General features: G+C 44.9%; 1 protein-coding gene across 5 annotated transcripts in view; it reads left to right on the top strand.

Moving 5' to 3' along the window:
* Positions 1–3,869: 3,869 nt before the first annotated feature.
* The window catches only part of Fam184a (family with sequence similarity 184 member A), a 132,379-nt gene continuing 114,943 nt past the window's right edge, over positions 3,870–21,305 (top strand). For 4 of the 5 annotated variants that reach the window (XR_007590991.1, XM_050138194.1, XM_050138192.1 and 1 more), the window contains exon 1: positions 3,870–4,307. Coding sequence is in view for 3 of the 5 variants with exons in the window: in XM_050138194.1 (XP_049994151.1) it covers positions 4,140–4,307 (168 nt within the window). In the remaining 2 variants the exon portion in view is untranslated. The remainder of the gene's footprint in view (positions 4,308–21,305) is intronic. The other variant, XR_007590992.1, reaches the window with a different exon arrangement.

The following is a 21,305-nucleotide window of genomic DNA, read 5'->3' as shown; positions in this document are numbered from 1 at the left end:
TTTTATCTAGAATCATCACGTTCTTCTGTCTGTCTGTCTCTCTCTATATATATATACCACTCTCCTTAGCTCTTTCTTCTATGACCTGTCTCTGCCTATTCCCCTCCTCTGTGTGTTTTTGTCTCTGTCTGACCCATCCTCCTTCTTCCCCATCCTCCTTCCCTCTCTCTTCTCTCCCTCCTTTTGCCTTTCTTCCTCTTGCTGCTTGGTCTCTCTGACAGGGTCTCACTACACTGTTGTTCCGCTTCTCCTGAATCAGGATCCTCAGTCACTTCTGGCACAAAATACTGCACCAGCTGGTCCACTGACTTTGGAGCTTACATTTCAAACCTAATTTTGAGTCTTCTGATCCTTAGGCAGATACGTTATCGACTACATTCCTGGCTGGGGTTTTCATTCTGAAGTGCTGCAGTCTGGAGTTTATCTAGATTTTCTGGGACTGAAATAAACACAGTTTTGAAAGCTTAAGAAAAAAATATAAAGACTGTTACTTTTTATACATTCCTGTTCACTTTAAAGCCATGTTATTTGTTCCGAGGACCTCTCCTGGTAGAGTCACACAAGATTCATCTGCTTCATTTATTAGCTGTTGCACTTATGAACAAAATTTTTATCACTTCCCTACCAGCAATCATTTTTTTGTTTTTGTGGTGGTGGTGGGAAAAGTGACAGGGTCTCTCTGCATAGACCCACTGTGTAGATAGACCAGGCTGCCTCAGACTCACAGACATCAGCCTGCCTCTGCCTCCCATGTGTTGGGATTAAAGGTTTGTGCCTCCACACCCTGCTCACTTGAAACCATTTAAAATCATTCTATCTGCATATACCATAATTGAAATGTTACTATACAAAAGAATTCGCCTAAGACAGTTCTAGTGAAAGAATATAATGAAAAAAGATTTACCTATAAATGGTTTATAACTATTGTTCAGTTAATCAGAAGAAATCCTGCCAGGTGGGGTGGTACATGTCTGCAATATTAGCACATAGGGGGCAGAGGAAGAAGGGTCATGAGTTTGAGGTCAGCTTGGACTAAAGAACAAATTCCAGACATGACTGAGCTACATGGTGGGATCCTGGCTCATCAATATCCGGACACCGAGGTTTAATATCAGTTATAATTGTGCCTCTGCTATTGCTTGGCTTGAGAATTTAGGCAACTCTACATTTCTGATCTGCAATGAATACAAAATTAAGAGATTCGACTCTGCTGTTAAACAATCTTTTGTGCCCTGTGAATGTATGTTGCTCTCATTGGTTTAATAAAGGGCCAAATGGCCAATAGCTACACTCGTAGAGGTTACGTGGGACTTGCCAACAAAAAGCAAGTGCCGAGTGAGGAAGAGCAGAGTCGCCAGCCATACACAGAGGAAGCAGGACCAAGGGAAACTCAATTCCTCAAACTCTGAAAGGCAGTCCATATATCCAGAAATGAGCTCAATCTGGACTACAGGAGATTTGGGGCAGTTTGATAAAAGTCACCATTACTCAGAAACTTGTGAAACTGGTTCTTTTCTAATAGAAGGAATTGTTTCCCTTTCCTCTGGCAGAATGGACATGTGGCTACTGGTGGCGCCTATCAGCACATCAAAGCTCCCGTTGGCCTCTGGGCTCTGTCAGCATCACAAGTAACAGTTATACATTTCAAAGTCCATGCTAGCATCCTGGTCCTTCTTACCTAATGGTCTTTCCCCTAACCTGGACTCCCTCCAGCTCGTGTGTTTCCCTCTGCTCAACTACTTATTCTTCTGATAACCCTGCTATGCTTGCTTTGTTTTTCTTTCCCTACGCTTTGGAACTGTTTCTCTCCCCATGTTTCCTCTGTTCTCTGTCCCCTGCAAACTTCCCTCTCAAGCAGATAGTCTTGACCTTGTTCAGAAAGTTGGTCATGTTCAGTCTATTTGCTCTCTCTGGTCTGAGCTCTTTGAGATGCCTCTGGCTGTTCTCGTATATTCTACAATAACCCCCTCAACCATAACGTGGAGGGTTGTGTCATCAATTTATATGGTTTCTAATTCTCCATTAGTGTTTAAGGGGGCAGAAAATGCACGTGCAGTTTTCATGACCTGCCCCATTCAGAACACTGGAACTAGACTCATTTTCTGGAAGGTCTGCTCCTGAGGTACTGAGTATCTTGCATCTGGCAAAAGGTGTCACCAGTTTCAATCTTTCACTCCTTCTGGAATCCTAACTGGATCTGGAAGCGTTTTAGGATCCCATTCAACCTTGCTTAGTTTTGTGGTCAGACACTTTGTTAGTTTGCCCCCCAATTTAATTTGCTAGCATTTCCAATCTTCATGTGATGGCTACTTGCATGTTAAAGAAGAATCACATCAAATGAAGGAACTCAGTTCTGTAAAAACTGCATGAAGAACACATTTTCAAGAAACAAGTGTAAGCCGGGCGGAGGTGGCACACGCCTTTAATCCCAGCACTCAGGAGGCAGAGGCAGGCGGATCTCTGTGAGTTCTAGGCCAGCCTGGTCTACAAGAGCTAGTGCCAGGACAGGCTCCAAAGCTACAGAGAAACCCTGTCTCGAAAAACAAAAACAGAAACAAATAAACAAACAAAAAAAACAAGTGTAATTTTATAAGGCTTGTTTTCTCATTAATGTAAAAGGCCTTCAACACAAAAATATAAGTTTTTAAAAGTCATTTGACCTAAAGAGCAGAGACCCTAAGAGAAGATCAGCACAAAGTCAAACCTTCTGCATGGCAAAAAAGTACATGTAATGCCAAATTTGGGAACAAGCCCCCAGTCTTTAAGGGCTGACTCATCCAGTGTTCTGCTCTCCTCTCTCTATTCTGGTCTAATTCTAATTTCTAGCCAATGATATTTCCATACACAATTGTTCCAGGCTCCATTCCACTGAGAAGTGAGCCGCAGCTGACTGGAGAGGTACACTCCTCCGCATCTAGGCACGTGGCATCGCTTCGTTCAGTGTAGGCTGGCACACAATGGGGCAGTGCCACCCTGAAATGGTCAAGCCTGAGTGAGTTTGAAAAGACCAGTCAAGTCTAGGATTACAGATGTCCTTTTACTTCACCACTTCTCTGGAACAGAGGTCCTTGGCCTTAGAGTCCTGGAAATGCCTTGCATGGCCTGCGCACAAGAGGTACATAGAGAGGCTCTGTCAAGCTACAGGCTTGTTGCTAACCGAAGGTGACCATCAAAATCTCATCTTCTCTGGACGATTTAAAAACAATAACAAAACAACAAAAACAAACCAAACCAATCAAACAAAACCCAGCAGACTGCACACTCAGGCACTGGGCAATAGCCAAAGGCTGCGGGCTGCTGGGACATATTGTAAGCTACAGGATTGGGTGGGGTGCAGGTTAAGAAGGTGACAACTGGGGGCTGCATGGTGAAAGGGGGGGGGGTGGTAGGTGATGCTGCGGGACTCCGGGCTGCAGGACTGTAGGGCCCTGTGTGACTGTGATCTGAAGGCCTCCGTGGTGCAGGGATGCATATTGCGGGGTGGGAGGGCTGTAGAGCTGCGGGCTGAAGGGATGCAGAGTGCGGGTCTGCGTGCTGGCGGCCAGAGGGTTGAGGTGTGCCGGCGGCGGCAGGTTTGCAGACAGCAGAGCGATTGCAAGGACGCGGAGCCCGGGCTGGAGGATTGAGGGTCGGAGCTGCAGGTTGGAGGGCTGCGGGGTGGAGAGCTAAGGGGCGGGGCTTGGCTGCGGACTGAAGAGCTGCGGGCTGGAGGGCTGCGGGGTGGAGGGCTGCGGGGCGGAGCTTGGCTGCGGGGAAATGACGTGGTCAGCACCCCGCGCGCCCGCCGAGCCCTGAGCCGCGCGCCCTGGTAACGGCGCTCGGCGGCTCCCGCGTCCGCGGCCCCGCCTCCCGCCGCTGCAGCCCGCCCCGTCCCCGCCTCCCTCCGCAGCCCCGGCGGCGGCCGAGTCTCGGGGCCCGGTGGCCGCTGCTTGCGGGACGCTAGCCGCGCCGTCGCCCAGCCGGGGTAGGGGGACGCGGCCGTCGCGGGCGGGAGGGAGGACTCCGGCCGCCCGGACTGGAGGGCGCGGGCGGGCGGGTCGGCAAGCGGCCGCCCCGGCTGTCGCCTGCCCCGAGTCGTCGCTGCGCCGGCCTCGCCCCGCGCGCGGGGACAGGTGCCCCGGCCGGGGTCTGCCGGGAAGATGGCGACCCCGGGCATGAGCTGGCAGCAGCACTATTACGGCGGCTCTGCGGCCGGGGCTGCCAAATTCGCGCCCTCGCCGGCCGCCGCGCAGCTGGCCGGGCACAGCATGGACTACAGCCAGGACATGCACCTGAAGATGAGCAAGAAGATCGCCCAGCTCACCAAGGTATGGGGGTGCGGGGTTCGGGGCTCACCTGGCGCCGGGCGGAGGCAGCTAAGAGAAGCAACAGCCAGAGTTGCCTCATGGCCCCGCAAACTTGGGTGGAACGCTGGCCACCGAACTTGAGCTAGACCGCACCCCGCACCGACCGCGGCGTTTCCAGGGCTTGCACCCCATTGCCAACTAAGAGTAAACCAGCACTGAGCACCCGAGGGCTCACTTTCCGGGTTCCACGGTAGTAAATGGACTTTCCTGTTGCTCCCGTGCCTCTTGCCGAGGGCTGTATGAGGCACCGCGCTAAGAGTACCCGGTGAAGTACTGTACCGGTTTACCTAACATGACCCAGAATCCTCGGAGTTAATCGGTGTCTACTCCTGGTTCCCACAGTTAACGGGAGGGTAAACTTCTCGAGGTTATTCCGAGGACTGTAGGAGGATGAAACATACCTTGCGTGCCATTTTAGGGATTTAATGAGTCATTCCTTACTTACCCTGACATAATGTCAAATAAGGTTTATTAGATGAATCACACTGTGTTTGCATTTAGTAAATGTTTCATCTTAATCAGAAGACAGTTTTCAAGGAGCCCATAGATACATCACCTGCACGGTTTTCCAACCGTACTTGAGGGGGGTTTGTTAGCTCGTGAGCTCTTTTCCTAATTTAGTTAGTACTGATAAGAAGGGGTGGATCCCTGGAGATATTACCAGCAGTATAGCGCTGCGTGGAACTAAACGGATCTGCGGTTTCTGGAAGTCTCGCCATGACCACCTTCCGTAGGACTGTTGCAGTTTTGAAGAGGGAAAGGTGGACCTGAGGTTCTCTGCTTGATCTCTAGAGATCTGGCTCAGTTCCAGAGCCTCATCGTCTAATTCTACTGAGTTTAAAGAGAGGAAAGGGGATGCGTGTGAAAGGGGAGGAATGAGAGGGTGAAAAACGGCAGAGTTGAGATTGAGAATACAAAGAAAGATACCAGAGAAGGAATAAAGAACAAAGAGGTGCATGGAAAGACAGATTTAAAACAAACAAACAAGCAAACAAACAAAAACCACGTGATCATGACTTAAACCAAACAGAGCCAAGCCGCCTTTTGTGGAGTGTCTGTGTCTGTTCTAAGCACCATCTCAGAGATGCGGCATGTGCCCTTGTTACTATTTGCTTTTGTGAAGGATCTCAAACTCTGAAGGTGTAGCGTGTCACTATGGCCACTTGTGATCAGGGCATTTCCATGGTTGGAGCTGAAAGCCAGGCCTCCTCAGGAATTTGGTCTTCAGAATGCTTGTGGTCATAGTGAGGCTCATGAATATTTGTTCTGTTTCTTGTTTTCATTTTTTTAATGTTGTGTTCACAACAACCGTTTTCTTATTTTAGATTGTAATTCTTGGAGACTCTTGTAACAAACACTCCATAGGTTAGAAGCGGGTCTGTGTGGTATTTAATAAAAAGCTGTTTTTCTTCAGTAAACTTTCACCCTTTCTACTAGGACTTCAATTTCCTGTTCTGTTTTCAGGAAAACAATTCAGCCGACTGGTACAGGTGGATATTAAGGGGAGATGATCGCATCTCTCACACCCGCAAATGTAATGAACCAGGTGCTGCTGCTGGCCCAGTGCTTTTGTGACTGCTGAGCGTGCCTGCATTCCGATTTCCTGTTTGTAGTTACTGTTTCTAACGCCCAGTCTGCAGTCTTCCAGGGCTGCAGCAGCCATTTAATCCCCTGTTCTGGGGTTTCTCAGTGTTACACAGTTGACTCTTTAGATGGGATAGTTCCTTGGTAGGGGGCTAGTCTATGCAATATGGAGAACCTTACCAGCATGCTTGCAAATTGTGGGTGCAAGTGGTACGTGCCTCTGCCCTGCATTTAGAAATGACAGTAGACAAGTCTGCAGACATTGCCAAGTGTTCCCTGGGCAGGGTAGTGTGGAGTCATGTTGGTTGGTAAGGACCGATTACCTTGACATTGTACGGAAATGCCTAGGGCTTCCCCCACCCCTGTTGCTGGCCTTTTTATTGCCCAAGATAAAGCCCGAGTCTAATAACGGTCTAATAACAGGACTCCATTGCAGTCAGTCTCACAAACTCTAAAATGCTGTGCTTCCCTTGTTTATCATTTTAGAAATTGTCCAGTTTTGTAGTCATATATACTCCATGAGCCTTACATCATGAGCGTGTGTATTCCGGGATTACTAGATGTTAGACATTCCAGTGTAGCTGCTGTCTGAGGTTGTCGGGAAGAGTTTGCTAATCATATCAGTAGGAGGTAAATTAAATAGAACTGTGGTTGGAACTTGATTTTTGCTTTCATTTCAAGATAACGTGGAGGTAGCCATTAGACTAGGGACTTGGGGCTAAAGAGGGATCTCTGCTGATAAAGTGCTTGCCCACGCAAACATGAGTACCTGTGCTTGATCCCCAGCGCCCACATAGGAAGGTTAGGTGCTGCAGCATGCATTCAGATCCCAGAGCTTGGGGAGCAGAAACAGCAAGTTTCAGGTTCAGTGAGAGACCCTGTCTCAAAGAATAAGATGGAGAGTGATTGAGAAAGACACCTGACATCAATCTCTGGCCTCCATGCATATACATGTGTGTGAGTATACATACAAAGATATATACACATACACACAAATGTGCACACACATACCACCACCACCACCACCACCACCAACAACAACAACAACAACTAAAAAATGAAATGAACTCTCCCCAGTATTAAAGAAGCAGCATGGTTAAGAATGTGTGCTGTTCTCATACACTAGAGTCAGAAAGCTGGCTCCACTACTTAGTCATAGTGTGACCTCAAGCAAGTCACTAGCCCTGGGCCTCGGTTTCCTAGGTGTAACTAACAGTAGGGGTCATGATACTTAGAGAGCTGTAATGGCACATAGTGGGCTCCTAGTTCGGGTTGTTACTGAAAATACTTATTATGTACCAACAAATGCGGCGAACTCCTTGACCAGCAGGAAGGAACAGCCACCAGACGAGGATTCTTCTCAAATCTCGCTTTATTGGAGCCTCTTGGTTATAGGGAGAGCAGAAAGCAAGGGGCCCCGAGCTCTGATTTGCAGCTGCTTATATAGGGAGTCTGCCTAGCAACCTTTGATACTTTGATACTTTAACTGCTTTTCTGGAGACCCACCTGCCGGAAAGAAAGCTGGTCAGGGGGAGTGTGGGCAGCTAGATCACAACTCATCCTGTTTTCTGGTGGAAGAACCGCAACCTTTATTATGGTATCAAGCGAGGCCGGGGCCAAATGCCATCTTGTAATGGCAGCTACTCAAATCGGCTCCCAGCAAACAAAGGATAAATTTAAAATACTCCTTTAAAAGTGTTTAAATATCTCACCCACATTTTCTTAATCCTTTGTTTGCTGGGAGCCGATTTGAGTAGCTGCCATTACAAGATGATAATATAGATCAGTCTCTGGTCACTAGGCTACGGAAGTCTCAACTCTGCTTATTAAAATGTCCGGTGCTGACCATACAATCTTGAGGGCAGATGCAGAGGTGAAGCCTCCTGTCCTCCTCTAGCCCTGCAGCCCTGCTTCCTGCCAGGGGGAAGGTAGGCAACGGGGGAAGGAGTTTCATCTGCGTTTGTGCTTCTGCCCTGCTTTCTACTCTTCCCAGCCCTGGTCTCTGATCCCTCTGCAATGGCACAGGGAAAGACACTGAAGGAAGAGCAGCTTTTCCAGCTCATCTTCACCCGTGGGTCCTCCACCTCCTGCCTCAGTTGCTTGAGATTTCCACTTTAACTTCCCTGACAATAAAACTGCCTCTTAGTTTTGACTAGTTGCTGGTTCCCTGCTCAACCTCTTGGGCCTGGCATTACCTTCGTCTTTGTTTTGTTATGGTCTGTTCAAGCTCCAGATCTGCCTCTCGGCCGGACCCGGCAGCTCCGTCCCAGCCTGCTGGGTCTCTTGCTCATAGGACTCTCGTCTGATTATGGGGGACACTCGTTCTCTTCACAGACTGGATGTGGGGCCAGTTCAGCCTTCTCTCTTAGGCTCATGTTCCTCCACCCAGCTTCTCATCCTGTTGATTGTTAGTGATGGGTCGGGTACCCAGCCAAATGTTCTTCATGGTGCTTGATGCAAGTGGCAAGCAAGCTCTCCAAGTGTTTCCCTCAAAACTTTCTCCTCAGCCTCAGTGTGGGACAGTCATCTTTCCACAGACCCTTCTTCACTGTGGCTTCTCTAAGGAAGCCACTAGAACCCCTCTGTGATGGCCATAAAGCTGTTTGTGACAATGGTTCACCTGGGGGTAACTTACCTCAGCCATGCTTAACCTTTTGCTTTGTAAAGAGTGCTTTGACCATCTTTTGACTAGTTTATTGTCTTTAGCTCTGAGTAGAAACTTCTGTTTCACTATCTTGCTGTTTTAGCTCATGCCTCTTTAGGTCATTAAACTCTGGTACTCCTCATTCCATTCATCTCTTATAGTGACAACGCGCAGAAGACAGAGAGTAAGCTGAAGCTAGTAATTCAAAGCGTTCTGTTTGGTCCTTAGCATCAGGGCCTTTTCTTCAGTGGGCAGCCATGGCCTTTACCCCTGGAGCTGCCCTGACAGCCCTGGTCCTTTGGGGGCTTCCTTACTCTGAAGGTTTATAATATTTGCCTTTATTTCTTATTTGATACTTAATGGTGCAAATTTGTCAGTAGTGGTCATTGTTTTTAACATATGGGTGGGTATACCATCCCGCTTATTTGATTGTTAGCTTATCAGCTATAGGAAATATAGCTTTTATTTCCTGTAACCTTAATATAGAAACTTTTCATGCACTATAACAGTCACTGAGTATTTTTTGGGAAGGGGTGGTGGTATAATAGGAAAGTACTTTTATTGTGAAGTAGAGAAAGTCAGTATTTTTTGAGAAATTATATCTGTGGTTTTCCAGGGTTGGCTGAGTTAAAATATTCTCAGCTGTTTAAATATACACTGGCAGTTCATTAAAATTTTGGAAAGAATTATGAACTTAATTTTGATATAAGAATAAAAATGTAAACTCTCTAAAATATAACATCATCATTTCAGAATGAATTTGATATTTTTATATCAAACATTTTTAAAAGGTTTTATGATGACTTGAAACTGCTTTTCTATATTCCAAGCCAGAATGTATTTATGCGGTGTGAAAACTAGTAAAAATTCAAAAACAATTCCATTTTCTCTTTATTAAATACAACTAATTTTTTAGTTTTTATTACTTTTTGAGATTATAACGACATCATTTCACCTTTCCCTCCTCTCTCCAGCCCCTCACATGTACCCTCTTGCTCTTTTCAATTGAATAACCAGTTTGTAGCCTCTTCCTGCTAGAAGATTAGTACCCCCACCTCTCAGTAGTCCTTAGTTGCCTGTAGTTATTTGCCAAGGGTTGAGTTCTCCCGAGCTTTCCTGTTCCGTGTTAGCATGTTTATCGGCGTCATCTTGTTTGGGTCATATTTAGGCAGCTGTGTTGGTGAGACTCCCTGGGTCTGGCTACTCTGACATTTGCAGAAAACTCCATCCCACAGCAAACTTTCTGCTCCTCTACTTGTAGTCCTAACGCCCTCTCTTTTGCAGTGATTCCTAGCCATAGGCATGGGAGTTGTTTTGTAGATGTTTCAGTTGAGACTGGCTCCGTGACTCTGCGTCTCGATTAGTTGTGGCTTCCTGTAATGGTCTGTCTGTTGCAAAGATGAGTTTCCTTATGGGGGTGAGGATGACGCTTACCTGTGGGGATAAGTATAGATGTTGAGGATGTACTCGGGGGTTATGCCGGTTAAATACACTGATTCTCCTCCAAGATCATGACGTCACTAGCACTGGGTAGTTGGCTGGGTGTTCAGTCGTAGGCATGCTTCCCTCTTGTTGAGTCAGTCTGTAGTCTAATTAAAGAGCTGTTGGCTACCACCAAGGTGTGGGTGGCACTACTGCACCTTAGAGCTATTATGCCATGCTGGCCATGGCTGTGGTTCATAGGCAGCATAGCTGGCTGGGACGGTTGTTTGCTTCCCTCCCCTGGAAGCTCGCATGGAACCTTCTGGTACCATGAAAGCTAGCCCTCAGGGAGGAGGCTTTCAGGTCAGCTCCAGCTCGGGTCCTCTGGGTGCTGTGTCCAAAGTACACAGTGTCTTCTTCAGTGGAAGGGGTGTACCTTCCATCTCGGGGAGGCAACTTAGGTAACAGCAGTAGCCTATAATGTTTTGGGAGTCTCTCGTACAACCTGCAAAAGAGGCTTTCTCATGCCTGGTGTTGGAGCTCTTGTTAGTTTGTCTGTGACTCTTGGAAATCTTGTCAGCTTAGATGGGAAAATTTCATTTAACTATATACGTATATACAGATTCATGCATTATAGGCATTTTAGGTAGATGTACAATAATATGCTTACTTATAACGTTTTCAGACATCCTTACTTTTATATTACCCTCTTCCCCTTCTGTACTTATCTCCCTCCCTAATTAAAGCCCACACCATTTTTCTGTTTCCCCCTTGAAATCTTGTACCCTGCTTTCCCCTCTCTATTGCCCTCCTCAGGCCCACATGGCCCCTCTTACTTTCCTGGATTCTGCAGGTACTCAGGTTATATACTTACTTTTACTACTTTTAAAAATTAGATACTGCTGCATAATCATGTTCAGTTTTGTTTCTGAGCTATCGCTGTAAGTAGCCTCATGGCATAAACATCTGGCTGCTTCAGCTTAGCGCGAGCACACGCCAGATGCAGCCTCCTCCTTTATCCCTCGTTACACTGCAGCTCTGTCCTTGTCTTGTGCAGTAGCATGGATATAATCTTCTAGTCATAGCTGTGTGGATTGATTTCTGTGATTTTACTAATGCACACAAAAGCACGATACACAGGTGTAGTAGTGTGGCCCTGTAATTCTAACCTTTGTGAGCTGAGTCGGGAGGATCGTGATAAGTTTGAGGCCAACTTTAGTTACATAGTGAATTCCAGGCCAGTCTGAGCTCCATAACAAGTCCCTGTTTCAAAATCAAAGCCAAGGAAAAACCACAATATCCTATTAGTTGTCCAAAACATTTTTAAGGGGAATGGTATGGTTGGAGCTGCCTTTTGTAGTTAAAGGAAACTCTAGACAGACATTGTAGACTCTGCATGCTTAAACCATTTACAGACATAGAAGCTGAGGATCCAAAATTATGGGAAAGTTATACAGACTGTCAGGATTTGAACTCAGTTTTCCAGATTCCATTCCATTTCATTCATGATATTTTGTGTTTTTATTGCCAGTGACTAAATTGCAGACTTACAAGACTGTTCATTGAATCGATTTAGAGGCGGCCTTGCTTGGTGTAGACATTACTCCTGTAGTCATTTTAATGTTTTTCTATTGGATGCTTGCTTAATTCTTGGAGGCTATGCACTAGAAAACTTCCAATTTTTTTTTATCACTTTATTTCTTTGTTCTGTTTGCCTACAAAAACCTTGCATCCTCTTCTCCTTACCAGTGCCTTAAGAAGTGGTATGAATGAAAATGATTAAGTTAGTATATGTATTGAAGTAACCGGTTTAATTGGATTATGTCGGTTGCTGTTCTAAAATGATGACTATTTCTGAAAATTCTGGATGGCCTCCATTTGAGATGGGCATGAAGAGTAACCTGGGTCTGGAATGGCAGTTAGGTGCTGGGTGGCAGAGCAGACCTACTGACGAGATGCCACTGTTTCTGTGAGATTTCAACAATGAAACAAAAATCCGTCTCTTCTCCATGAACATCCAAAAGAAGTCAGTATGGTGCCGCGAAGCAAGACTGATGCGCACAATGGGACTTGGCCCCGCACTGCTGGTTTTTTACTGTAGAAAGTCCCTATCCTTCAGATCCTTTGCGAATAAAAGGGATATTAAATATATGTCATAGTTGGTGCACAGTGGGCCGTTTTGGAGGCAGACACCTGCAGGGAACATTTGTTAACTGAATTTAGGGTTGAAAAGGGAAGCAGTGTTACACATGATAGCTTGATGGAGGGTGGGGGATGTTGACATCTGGTCCTTAGGCTTTTCTGTTTCAAGCCTATTTGAGCCACAGTAACTCTTTTAGATTTACCTAGTAACCAAGTTGCTCTTTGAAATATTACACTTGAGTTTCTCTTACCCAGACAGAATGCTTGAATTAGAAATATTTTAGCTTCCCAAGAGCTTTATTTGTGTTTTTATTTGGCCATATTTGCATATACTTTACTGGCCAAACATCCCAACTTAGAAAGTCCAGAATGCCTCAGAACTCAAAATGTTAGAGTTACAGGACAGCGTTGAAAATGTTTTTAAGAGCTGGGCACAGTTCCATGTGCCTGTAGGCTGAACTGTGAGTGGAAGTTAGGCAGGAGGAGTACTTGAACTCATAAATTCAAGACCAACTTGGAAAATGTACTGAGACCTCACAGGGAGAGAAACAAACAAAATGCTGCTGGGATTTTGGAGTATTTCACATTTCCCTGTTCAGATGAAAGATCTTCACTTTGTTCTGGAAAAATACACCCTGCCTGCCAGTCACTTCATATGTAACAGAATCGCCAACTTTGCAAGTGGGCGATTTGATGGGGGAAGGACATTGGTTAATTATAATAAAGAAACTGCCTCGGCCCTCATAGGACAGAAAATTAGGTAGGCGGAGTAGACAGAAGAGAATTCTGGGAGAAAGAAGCTTAGTTGAGGAGTCGCCATGATTCTCCCGTTCCAGACAGACGTAGGTTAAGATCCTCCCTGGTAAGCCAGCTCGTGGGCTACATAGAATATTAGAAATGGGTTAGAACAATATGTAAGAGCTAGCCAATAAGAAGCTGGAACTAGCCGGGCCAGGCAGTGTTTGAAAGAATACAGTTTCCGTGTAATTATTTCGGGGCATAACCTAGCCATGCAGGCGGCCGGGTGCCGGGGACACAGCCCTGCCGCTCCTATTTCAACAGCGATTTACCAGGGTTTTTGGTATATTTAACATCAGAGACCAAAGCAGAGACCATTGCAGAAAGTGTTTTCTTAGCTGTTGCTAAACTGCCTCAACAAGCAGTTGTCTTTTGTAGACCTGGAACTGATGTCACTGAGGCTTTCATCTTTCCTACATTCCTGCTGAGTGTATACACGTGTCCTGTTTCTCTTCTAAGGTCACTTTGATGTATACATGGAATCTCATAGCTCTAGCGCCTACAAAGAGGGACAAACAGGGTCAGTGGTCAACCATGGCGCCCCCGTGGGGGTGGGTATTTCAGTTTTAGGGGCTGTGTTGTTACAAGGCAGACAGCATTTCTAATTAGTTGTTAGTCTGTATCTCAGATCTGTGTGTACCATGTCTATATTGAAATTTAAAGGGGTTGGAAAAGAAAACATTTTGTCCATAATTAGATTACTAAATCTTCTTGATAATTTTAGTAAAATACTGGAATAATTTCTTATTTAATATTGTGGAATAAGTTGTTTTAGTTAACTGGAACTTACCTGTAGATTGATAATTGCCCACCTTCTAACATTTAAACAATTAAAAACATTGCTTGTAAGTTACCTATGGTTCCTTATCAGCCCCAAGTCGTTATTATGATCCTTAATACAGGATATTAAGCCAAAGTTATATTAATCCCATTAGGCTAAGCCTAATTAGGCTAATCAGGAGTATCCAACCTGAAAGCCCAGACTACATGCAACCCAGGATAGCTATGCATGTGCCCCCCAAAAAACTCTCTTAAAACATGATGAGATTTTTTTCATTGTTGTGATTTTTTTAAATTCCTTTACATAATTCTTGAGTGTGTGTTTACTGCTCTAAAGGTGGTGACCTGGGAGAATAAAACCTAAATGAGACAGACTAAAGTCTTGTGTAATAGCTATCTTTATTTGGAACATCAGATAACTTGTACTCTGAGCGTTGAGAAAGAGCTCATGATTAAAGTTCTCATGAGTTCAAGCTGTATATAGTCACAGGGACAAGCTGCATGTGACAAAACCATGTTTTCCCATAGAGGCATTTTAACAAATGACAGTAGCCAGTTGTAATGAGCAACCTGAAGTAAACCCCCTCTTCTCTGCTGCACTTGGGAGGGCATGGAAGCACATCCCAAGAACAATTGGGTGCTTTTAAAGAAACTGAAGTCACAAGCCTCTTGCCTTGCTTTCTTGGAGTTTTCTCACAATCACTCAGAGTTCTCCTCACAGGACTCCGTTCTTGGACTGTCTTCCGACAAGTCTGAGCCTCATAGATGCTTACAGGTTTCAGTGTCAGAAGGCTGGGCCCTGGAATGTATTTTGCTCATTCCCTTTTTATTTGGCATTTCTCACTTAACAATGGAGCTCAAAACTGAATACGGAAATTTCCTACCTTGGCCTTTTCAGTTGCACAGACGTTGCCTGTTGTGGGGAATGGGCATTTATAGGTACAGATTGGGTATCTCCAACCTCAGATACTGGAGACTAGAGGTCTCTTATTTTGAACTGTTTTAGATTTTGGAATATTTACATGTATGCAAGGATGGGACACAAACTTTAACACGAAACAAACTTGTGTTTGATATGCACCCAGACTCAGTAATGGCAAGTTTTTGAGGTATTTTTGGTACATCTGCATTTTGACTGTGACCTATCACATGAAGTCAAGTTTGGAAATGTAGCAGCCTTACTCAGTTCCCAGAAAGCTTCAGCTTTGGACTTTTGCATTGGAAACGCTTAGCCAATATTTGTGTCCGTCACCTGGCTTAAGCTTGACCTCAACAAGATCCCATTTCTTTCTGAAAAGATTTTGTGATTAAATACAGCATAAGATTCTTATTCTTAGACGTTAAATGTCAGCCAAGTGTTGTGATTGGGGGATACACTTCAGTGTGAGTTTGTGTGTGTTTAATGATCTACTGAGAACATGAAAGGGGATAACAAGACTGAAATGGAATTCAGAGGTACATGTGTTTATAATTTATTCAGTGTCTTCATAAACCCTGAACTAAGCACTATGAATTACTTATTTCTATGACTTTTACTATCCCATATTAGATTATGTGTTTTTTTTCTGAATTTTTTATTTGATGGAGAAAATGTAATAGGAATATGCTGATCACATATATCATAAAATTTATTAATAAATTATGACAAATTCTGCATATACTACTATGGACAATTTTTTCTATTTGATTTGGTTCTTATTTGGTAAGAGTTATGTATATCCTCTCCCCAGGCAAAGAATCTTTGCTTCTTAAATTCTTCCTTAATAAGGTTTTGATGCCCTGGTTAGTGCATTTGGTGGTTACAAGTCTCTATGGTATGTTTGTCCAGGAAGTAGGAGGATGGAGGTAAACCTGGGAGCCTGGGGGCTAGATTACGTGTGTGAGATCTGGATTTCCGTGAGCAGGCCAGAGACCCCCTAGGAAAGCCTCAGCAGTGTTCACGAGAGGGCCAGAGGTGTGGTTCCCTCGGCTCTACTTGAGTATGTCTTATGACTTCCGGATGTGCCACCTTTCAGTAAACGTTTTCACCTCTCTGCACCTCGTTATAAACTGACAACAACAGAGCCTACTGCACGGTTATTGCAAAGGTCAACTGAGATGATTTATGTAGACGAGAGGCGGTCAATAAATGTCAGACCCTGTGCGCTCCAGCCCTTTCCCTCCAGGCTGAGCCTCTGCCAACACTGCCTCTAACACAAAGTCTGTTTTGCCCAGGGTCTCTGGGAAGCAGGGATGTTTTGCATTGTTGGGGACCATAGCTAAAAGCAAAGCTGAGGAGCGATGAACTTCCGGTCGGTTCTCATTATTCAAAGCAGCTCACATTCCATGCTCTGTGTTCTCAGGCAAATTGGAATGAGGTTGGTGACATCCCCTTGGTCTGTCATGTCCTCAGCAGGTCAGCTTATGGATGCCTTTGTTTATGTCTGCCTGGAACACTGCTCATTATTGGTTCATTGACACTGAATTCGCCGTGTGATTCATGCCCAAATGGAGCTTACCTAACAAGCCATGAGTGTTAGATTTGGAGTTACGTACACATTTTAGCAGGAAGGTAAATTCACACGTAGGAAGTTCTGTGGGTTCAAAAGATAGGCTATATCAAAAACAGGCAGAATTTTGCATCTGCTTAACCCTGGCTCTAGCTTTCAGCTGTTGGTATGGGCCTGTGTGACTGGGACTGTTATTACCACCCCGAACACCCTGCTATTATTGCAACTGTGGCTCTTGTTATTTCCCTAAACACTTGGTGCTGAGACAATGGAAGGGCTCAAGGAGGCAAGAGTGTTCATGTTCTGTGTGAGTTGCCCGTCATCTGGCCCGGCTACAGTCAGAAGTATGCTCTAAAATTACATTCAGATCTGCCACCTGCATGTTAATCGTATCTGCCACATTGCCCTGTGTCAGAAAGTGACACAATGTGTAATTCATTTTAAAACACAGGGTGAGGGTCAGTGAGATGGTTCGGAGGATAAGAGCATTTGCTGCCAAGCCTGGTAACCTGACTTTGATTCCCGGAACCCACATGATGGAAGAAAAGAAACCAGTCCTGCAGGTTGTGCACACTTGTGCACATGGTGTGTGACCTCCCTACACTCGCACACATAAAAAAGTAACCGTTAAATTAAAAGACAAACCCAGCGAAAACTTTAGCACTGCTGTGCCCTTTTAGCTTTATTTAAATAAAGCCACGTCTTTTGTGTTCATCATTTGCTTAGAATTGATTTGCAGTTGCTTCCTTCCTGGTGTACTCTGCCAGTGTGCCAGATGGTGTGTTAGAAGTCTTTGTAGGTGTATAAAGAAAGACACCTAGAAGTCTTGTAGGTTGAGTCTGTCACACACTTGATTGAATGTTTTATGGACTAAATTTTTGTGATAGATAGGAAACTTAAAAAAGACAAGTCAAGTCTAGAATGTCTTAGGCTTATGGTTTTAATCTTTCTCCATGCACTGTCTTCTTAAATTATCTAGGATGGGTACCACTTTCTTTTGTCTAGGGCAGAACCCTGGCCCCCTTTCACAGTAGGCAGCGTTCTACATTGAACTAAGTCCCTGGTCAGCCCTTTTGGTGTTTTTAATAGTAGCATGTGTTTCTGTCTTCTCTTTCTGATCCCAGTCACCTTGTGTGTTTAAACAACACTGCAGAGGGCTGGAGAGAGGGCTCAGTGAGTGAAGGCATTTGCTGCCAAGTCCTACAACCTGTGTTCGGGCTCAGAAACCACATGATAGAATTAGAGGACTGACACCTGTAAGTGTCCTCTGATGCCCACACATATGCTATGCCATCAGAACCCACACCCATATATATCCACACATGAAATAAGTAGTAAATGTTATAAAAATTTTAGAAATCACTGATGAGGGGACATGTTATATGTGTGAATACACATACACACATATTCAAAATATACCGATGAAAGACTTCAGATCAGAAAACTGTGCTAATTAAGAGTTAAGAAAATCAGCTGACCTGAAATAAATAATAATCTCCCTAGAAGCCAAGCCCCTTGCCTTAATGCTAGACTTTCTTTAGAAGCATGCATATCCTGAACCTCTGACCCTAAGCTACTGTTGCTATTTGCTCTATTTTTATTTAACTGCGGAGAGTTTTACAGAAATCTATACCCGATGGCAAAATAGTTCCTCCCAAGAAAAGAGATAACAGCTCCATCCTCATCTCAGAAATCTGTGAGTGTGGATCATCGTTTCCAGATGTGATTAAGAAACTTGCGACTGGTGATTACCCTTGATTATTCTGTTGGGGAAGAAGAATCTCAAGATACTCTCTCAGTGAAAGAGGGAGATGAAGAGGCAGTGGCTGGGTATGCAGAAATGTTGACTAGTCTCTGCTGGTTATGAAGCGGGAAGCGGAGAGCACAAACCAAGGACTGTAGGTGCCCTCTAAAATATGGAAAAGACAAGGAAAGAAGCGTGTGAGCATCCATATTTTAGCCCAGTAAAACTTCAGATCCCTGAGCTGCAAAGTTATAAGATGAGCAGCTTCGGGTTGTGTTGAAGCCACTGGCTTTGTGGGTGATTATTACAGTAGTTATAGGGAATTAATGCCAGGACTTACATGTAGTTTGGTTTGGTCAGTTGGTTTTGCTGAATTCTCTGATGGTGCTGTGTTTGGATATTTTTTCCACTGTGCTTTATACATATTGAGGGAGATGAGGCCTTCTACTCTACTGAAAGTAGCAGTGCTAGCAGACTGAAGTTCTTTGTCTCCGCAGAAACTGGTGTCTTTCTATCTCTCTCTCTTCCTCCCTCCCTCTCTCCCTCCACCACCCTCCCTCTTTCCTTTTTTAATACTGTATTTTTCATGCATCTCGAGCCCATTCTTCTCCCTGTTCCTTCCCATTAGCCCTCTACCCTTGCAACCCCTGCCCCAGGATAAAACAAAATAAAATTTGAAAGAAAAGAGAAAAAAAGAAAGAGAAGAAACATCTGGTTGTGACACAGTGAGCCACACCGTTCATTGGTCCACTTATTGTTACTTGCAAGTGTTCAATTGCAAGAAGTCATTGGTCTGGTTTGAAGTCTCTGGTTTTTGTTACATCATCAATACCGGGCCCTCACTGGGACTCCTCTTGAATATCCTGTTGTCGTCCTGTGTCATGGAGATCTTTTAATTTTGGCCCTGCAAGACCAGACCCTTCATGTGCTCCAGCAGATCATAGATGGGGTGGACAATGGGAGGGACTGACTCATAGCTCTGGTTCAGGGTCTGGGGATTGCTGGGTTATTCAGCCTGCCAGCTTCCCTTCATCCTCAACACTGGGGTGAACTCTCCAGAACTGCCCTGGCTAGGTCACTCTGTGAGAAGGGGTGTCTCATAGCAAGCAGGGGCAGGGCTGATTTCTCCTGCTCATGTCCTCAGATTGACTCACCCACACCTGCACCTCCAGGGCCAGCTCTACTGTGTTGCCCAGGCAAGATATAGGGGCCACTCTGCCAAAGGCTGCAGCTTGTGAGAGGCAGGGCCAGCTCTCTTGCTCTAGTGACTGCAGGGGTGGCTCTTTCACCTGTAGTGAGCTTTCTTGTCAGACTATATTTGAACTGCCAGCAAATAATGACCCAGAGACTTATTATTAATTATGAAAGCTTGGCCTTTAGCTCAGGCTTGTCTAAACTAGCTCTTATACCTTAAATTAACTCATATTTTAAAATCTGTGTTCTTCCATATAGCGTTACCTCTCTTCCATTTTGTACCTCCTGTCTTCTCTCCATCTCTGGCTGGTGACTCTGCCTTTCTTCTTCCCAGAGTCTTCTCTGTCTCTGGAAGTCCTGCCAAACATCTTCCTGCCTAGCTGTTGGTCATTCAGCTCTATTATTATTATTATTATTATTATTATTATTATTATTATTAGGTTTTTCGAGACAGGGTTTCTCTGTGGCTTTGGAGCCTGTCCTGGAACTAGCTCTGTAGACCAGGCTGGTCTCGAACTCACAGAGATCCGCCTGCCTCTGCCTCCCGAGTGCTGGGATTAAAGGCATGCGCCACTATCGCCCGGCCCATTCAGCTCTTTAATAAACCGATCAGAAGGTGCCTTGTCAAAGACACATCTTCGTAGTGTAAACAAATATTCTGCAACACCCACCTACCACAGGCCTTGAGGGACATGGAGCAGGGGGCTTCTCTCCTTTGCCCATACCACCATATAGTAGGTGAGGGGCAGGGCCCAGTGTCTCACACTCGTATTCTTGGGCCAGCTCACCCATGCCTCCATTACTGGGATCATCTCTACCTTGCTGGCCAAGTGAGATGCAGGGCCCATGATCTCTAGTTGCGCATCTGGTAAGGGGCAGGGGCAGGTTCTTGTCTACCATAGGTGGCAAGGGGTAAGGGGGGGCATCTTCCCCTCTCCTCTACCACATGGCGTACAAGGGGCACAGGGCCAGCTTTCCAACTCTCACAACCTCAGGGCAGACTCACCTGTGTTCCCACCAGCAGGCAGGATTGGCACTACTGTGGTGCCTGGGTGAGGTAGTACTGTAGTTGAGGAGGGGCAAGGAGGCAGGGTATCTCTCTGGACACATACTACATGACCCACACCATCACCAGCAGGGTCAGGTGTCATTCTTTCTTTAGGAGGGCCTTCTCCTTAGCTGTCATGAATGCTTGTTGTTTCTCTCTATCTCAAGTAGATTCTCTTGATAACACATTGAGATCAAGGAAGGAAATTGGAAAGCTGATATAGTGATATTGGTGAGAAATTTTGAGACCTTAAATTAAAATGGTGGCCAAGAAAGAGGAAATTTGAGAAATATTTGAGAGTTCAGCATGTCAGGACTTTGTGACAGTTTGTTGTAGAGGAAGATTGAGATGGACAGGTCTGTTGCATATTAGGTACTTAAATATTTGATGAAATGAAGGAGAGAATTGACTTCATAGGTACTATTAACAGAGGTAGCAGTAAGAAGGTTATGTATTAGTTATCTACTGTAGGTAGCAAATTATCCCAGAAACTGAGCAGCTTAAAGTAATAAACATTTACTATTGCACACTAATTCTAGGGTTTTGTCCCATAGATGTTATTTAGCTGGCTTGTTCTGGTTCAATACTTCTCATGAAGTTGGTCAGGGCTGTAGATACTATAGAGTTGACTGTAGCAGAATTTCTTACAGGCGAGTTAATTTATATGCCTGCATTCTGTGTGATTCTGAGAACAACCTAAGCTAGTCATGCATTTGCTTTCAAATGAGTGGATTTATTAAGTTGAGGGGGTCCCTGTAGGTGTCCAAGCAGGGAGGCAAGCCAAGTCACACAAAGAGGTAAGAAGGAGAACCTGGTACAGCTTGACTTTGTCAACCTGGCCAGACTCTGGGTCAGTCTAATCGTAGTCAGTTTGTTCCCAGTGTATTTAATCCCAGAATAATTAGGAAAAAAGTTTCCTGGTATAATACATTCCCCATTTCACAAGGAAGTGTAATTACTTTGAAACTCAATTCAGGGTTCATGTCATTTCCTACCAGAAGATGAGTTCTAGAGATACACTACCTGTCCTAGCTTAGGGGCCCAAGAGTCTGGCCTGGTCTTGGTCATAGTTAGCTTAGAAGTTGTTTGGGTTATTAGCCACTTCTGGTCCTGG

The sequence above is a fragment of the Alexandromys fortis genome, unplaced genomic scaffold, assembly GCF_014885135.2.
Source record: "Alexandromys fortis isolate MF-2015 unplaced genomic scaffold, M_Fortis_MF-2015_v1.1 scaffold_14, whole genome shotgun sequence".
In the NCBI taxonomy this organism is placed as follows: Eukaryota; Metazoa; Chordata; class Mammalia; order Rodentia; family Cricetidae; genus Alexandromys; species Alexandromys fortis.
The sequence above is the reverse complement of the archived record's forward strand: the minus strand, read 5'-3'. Positions and strand labels throughout refer to the sequence as shown.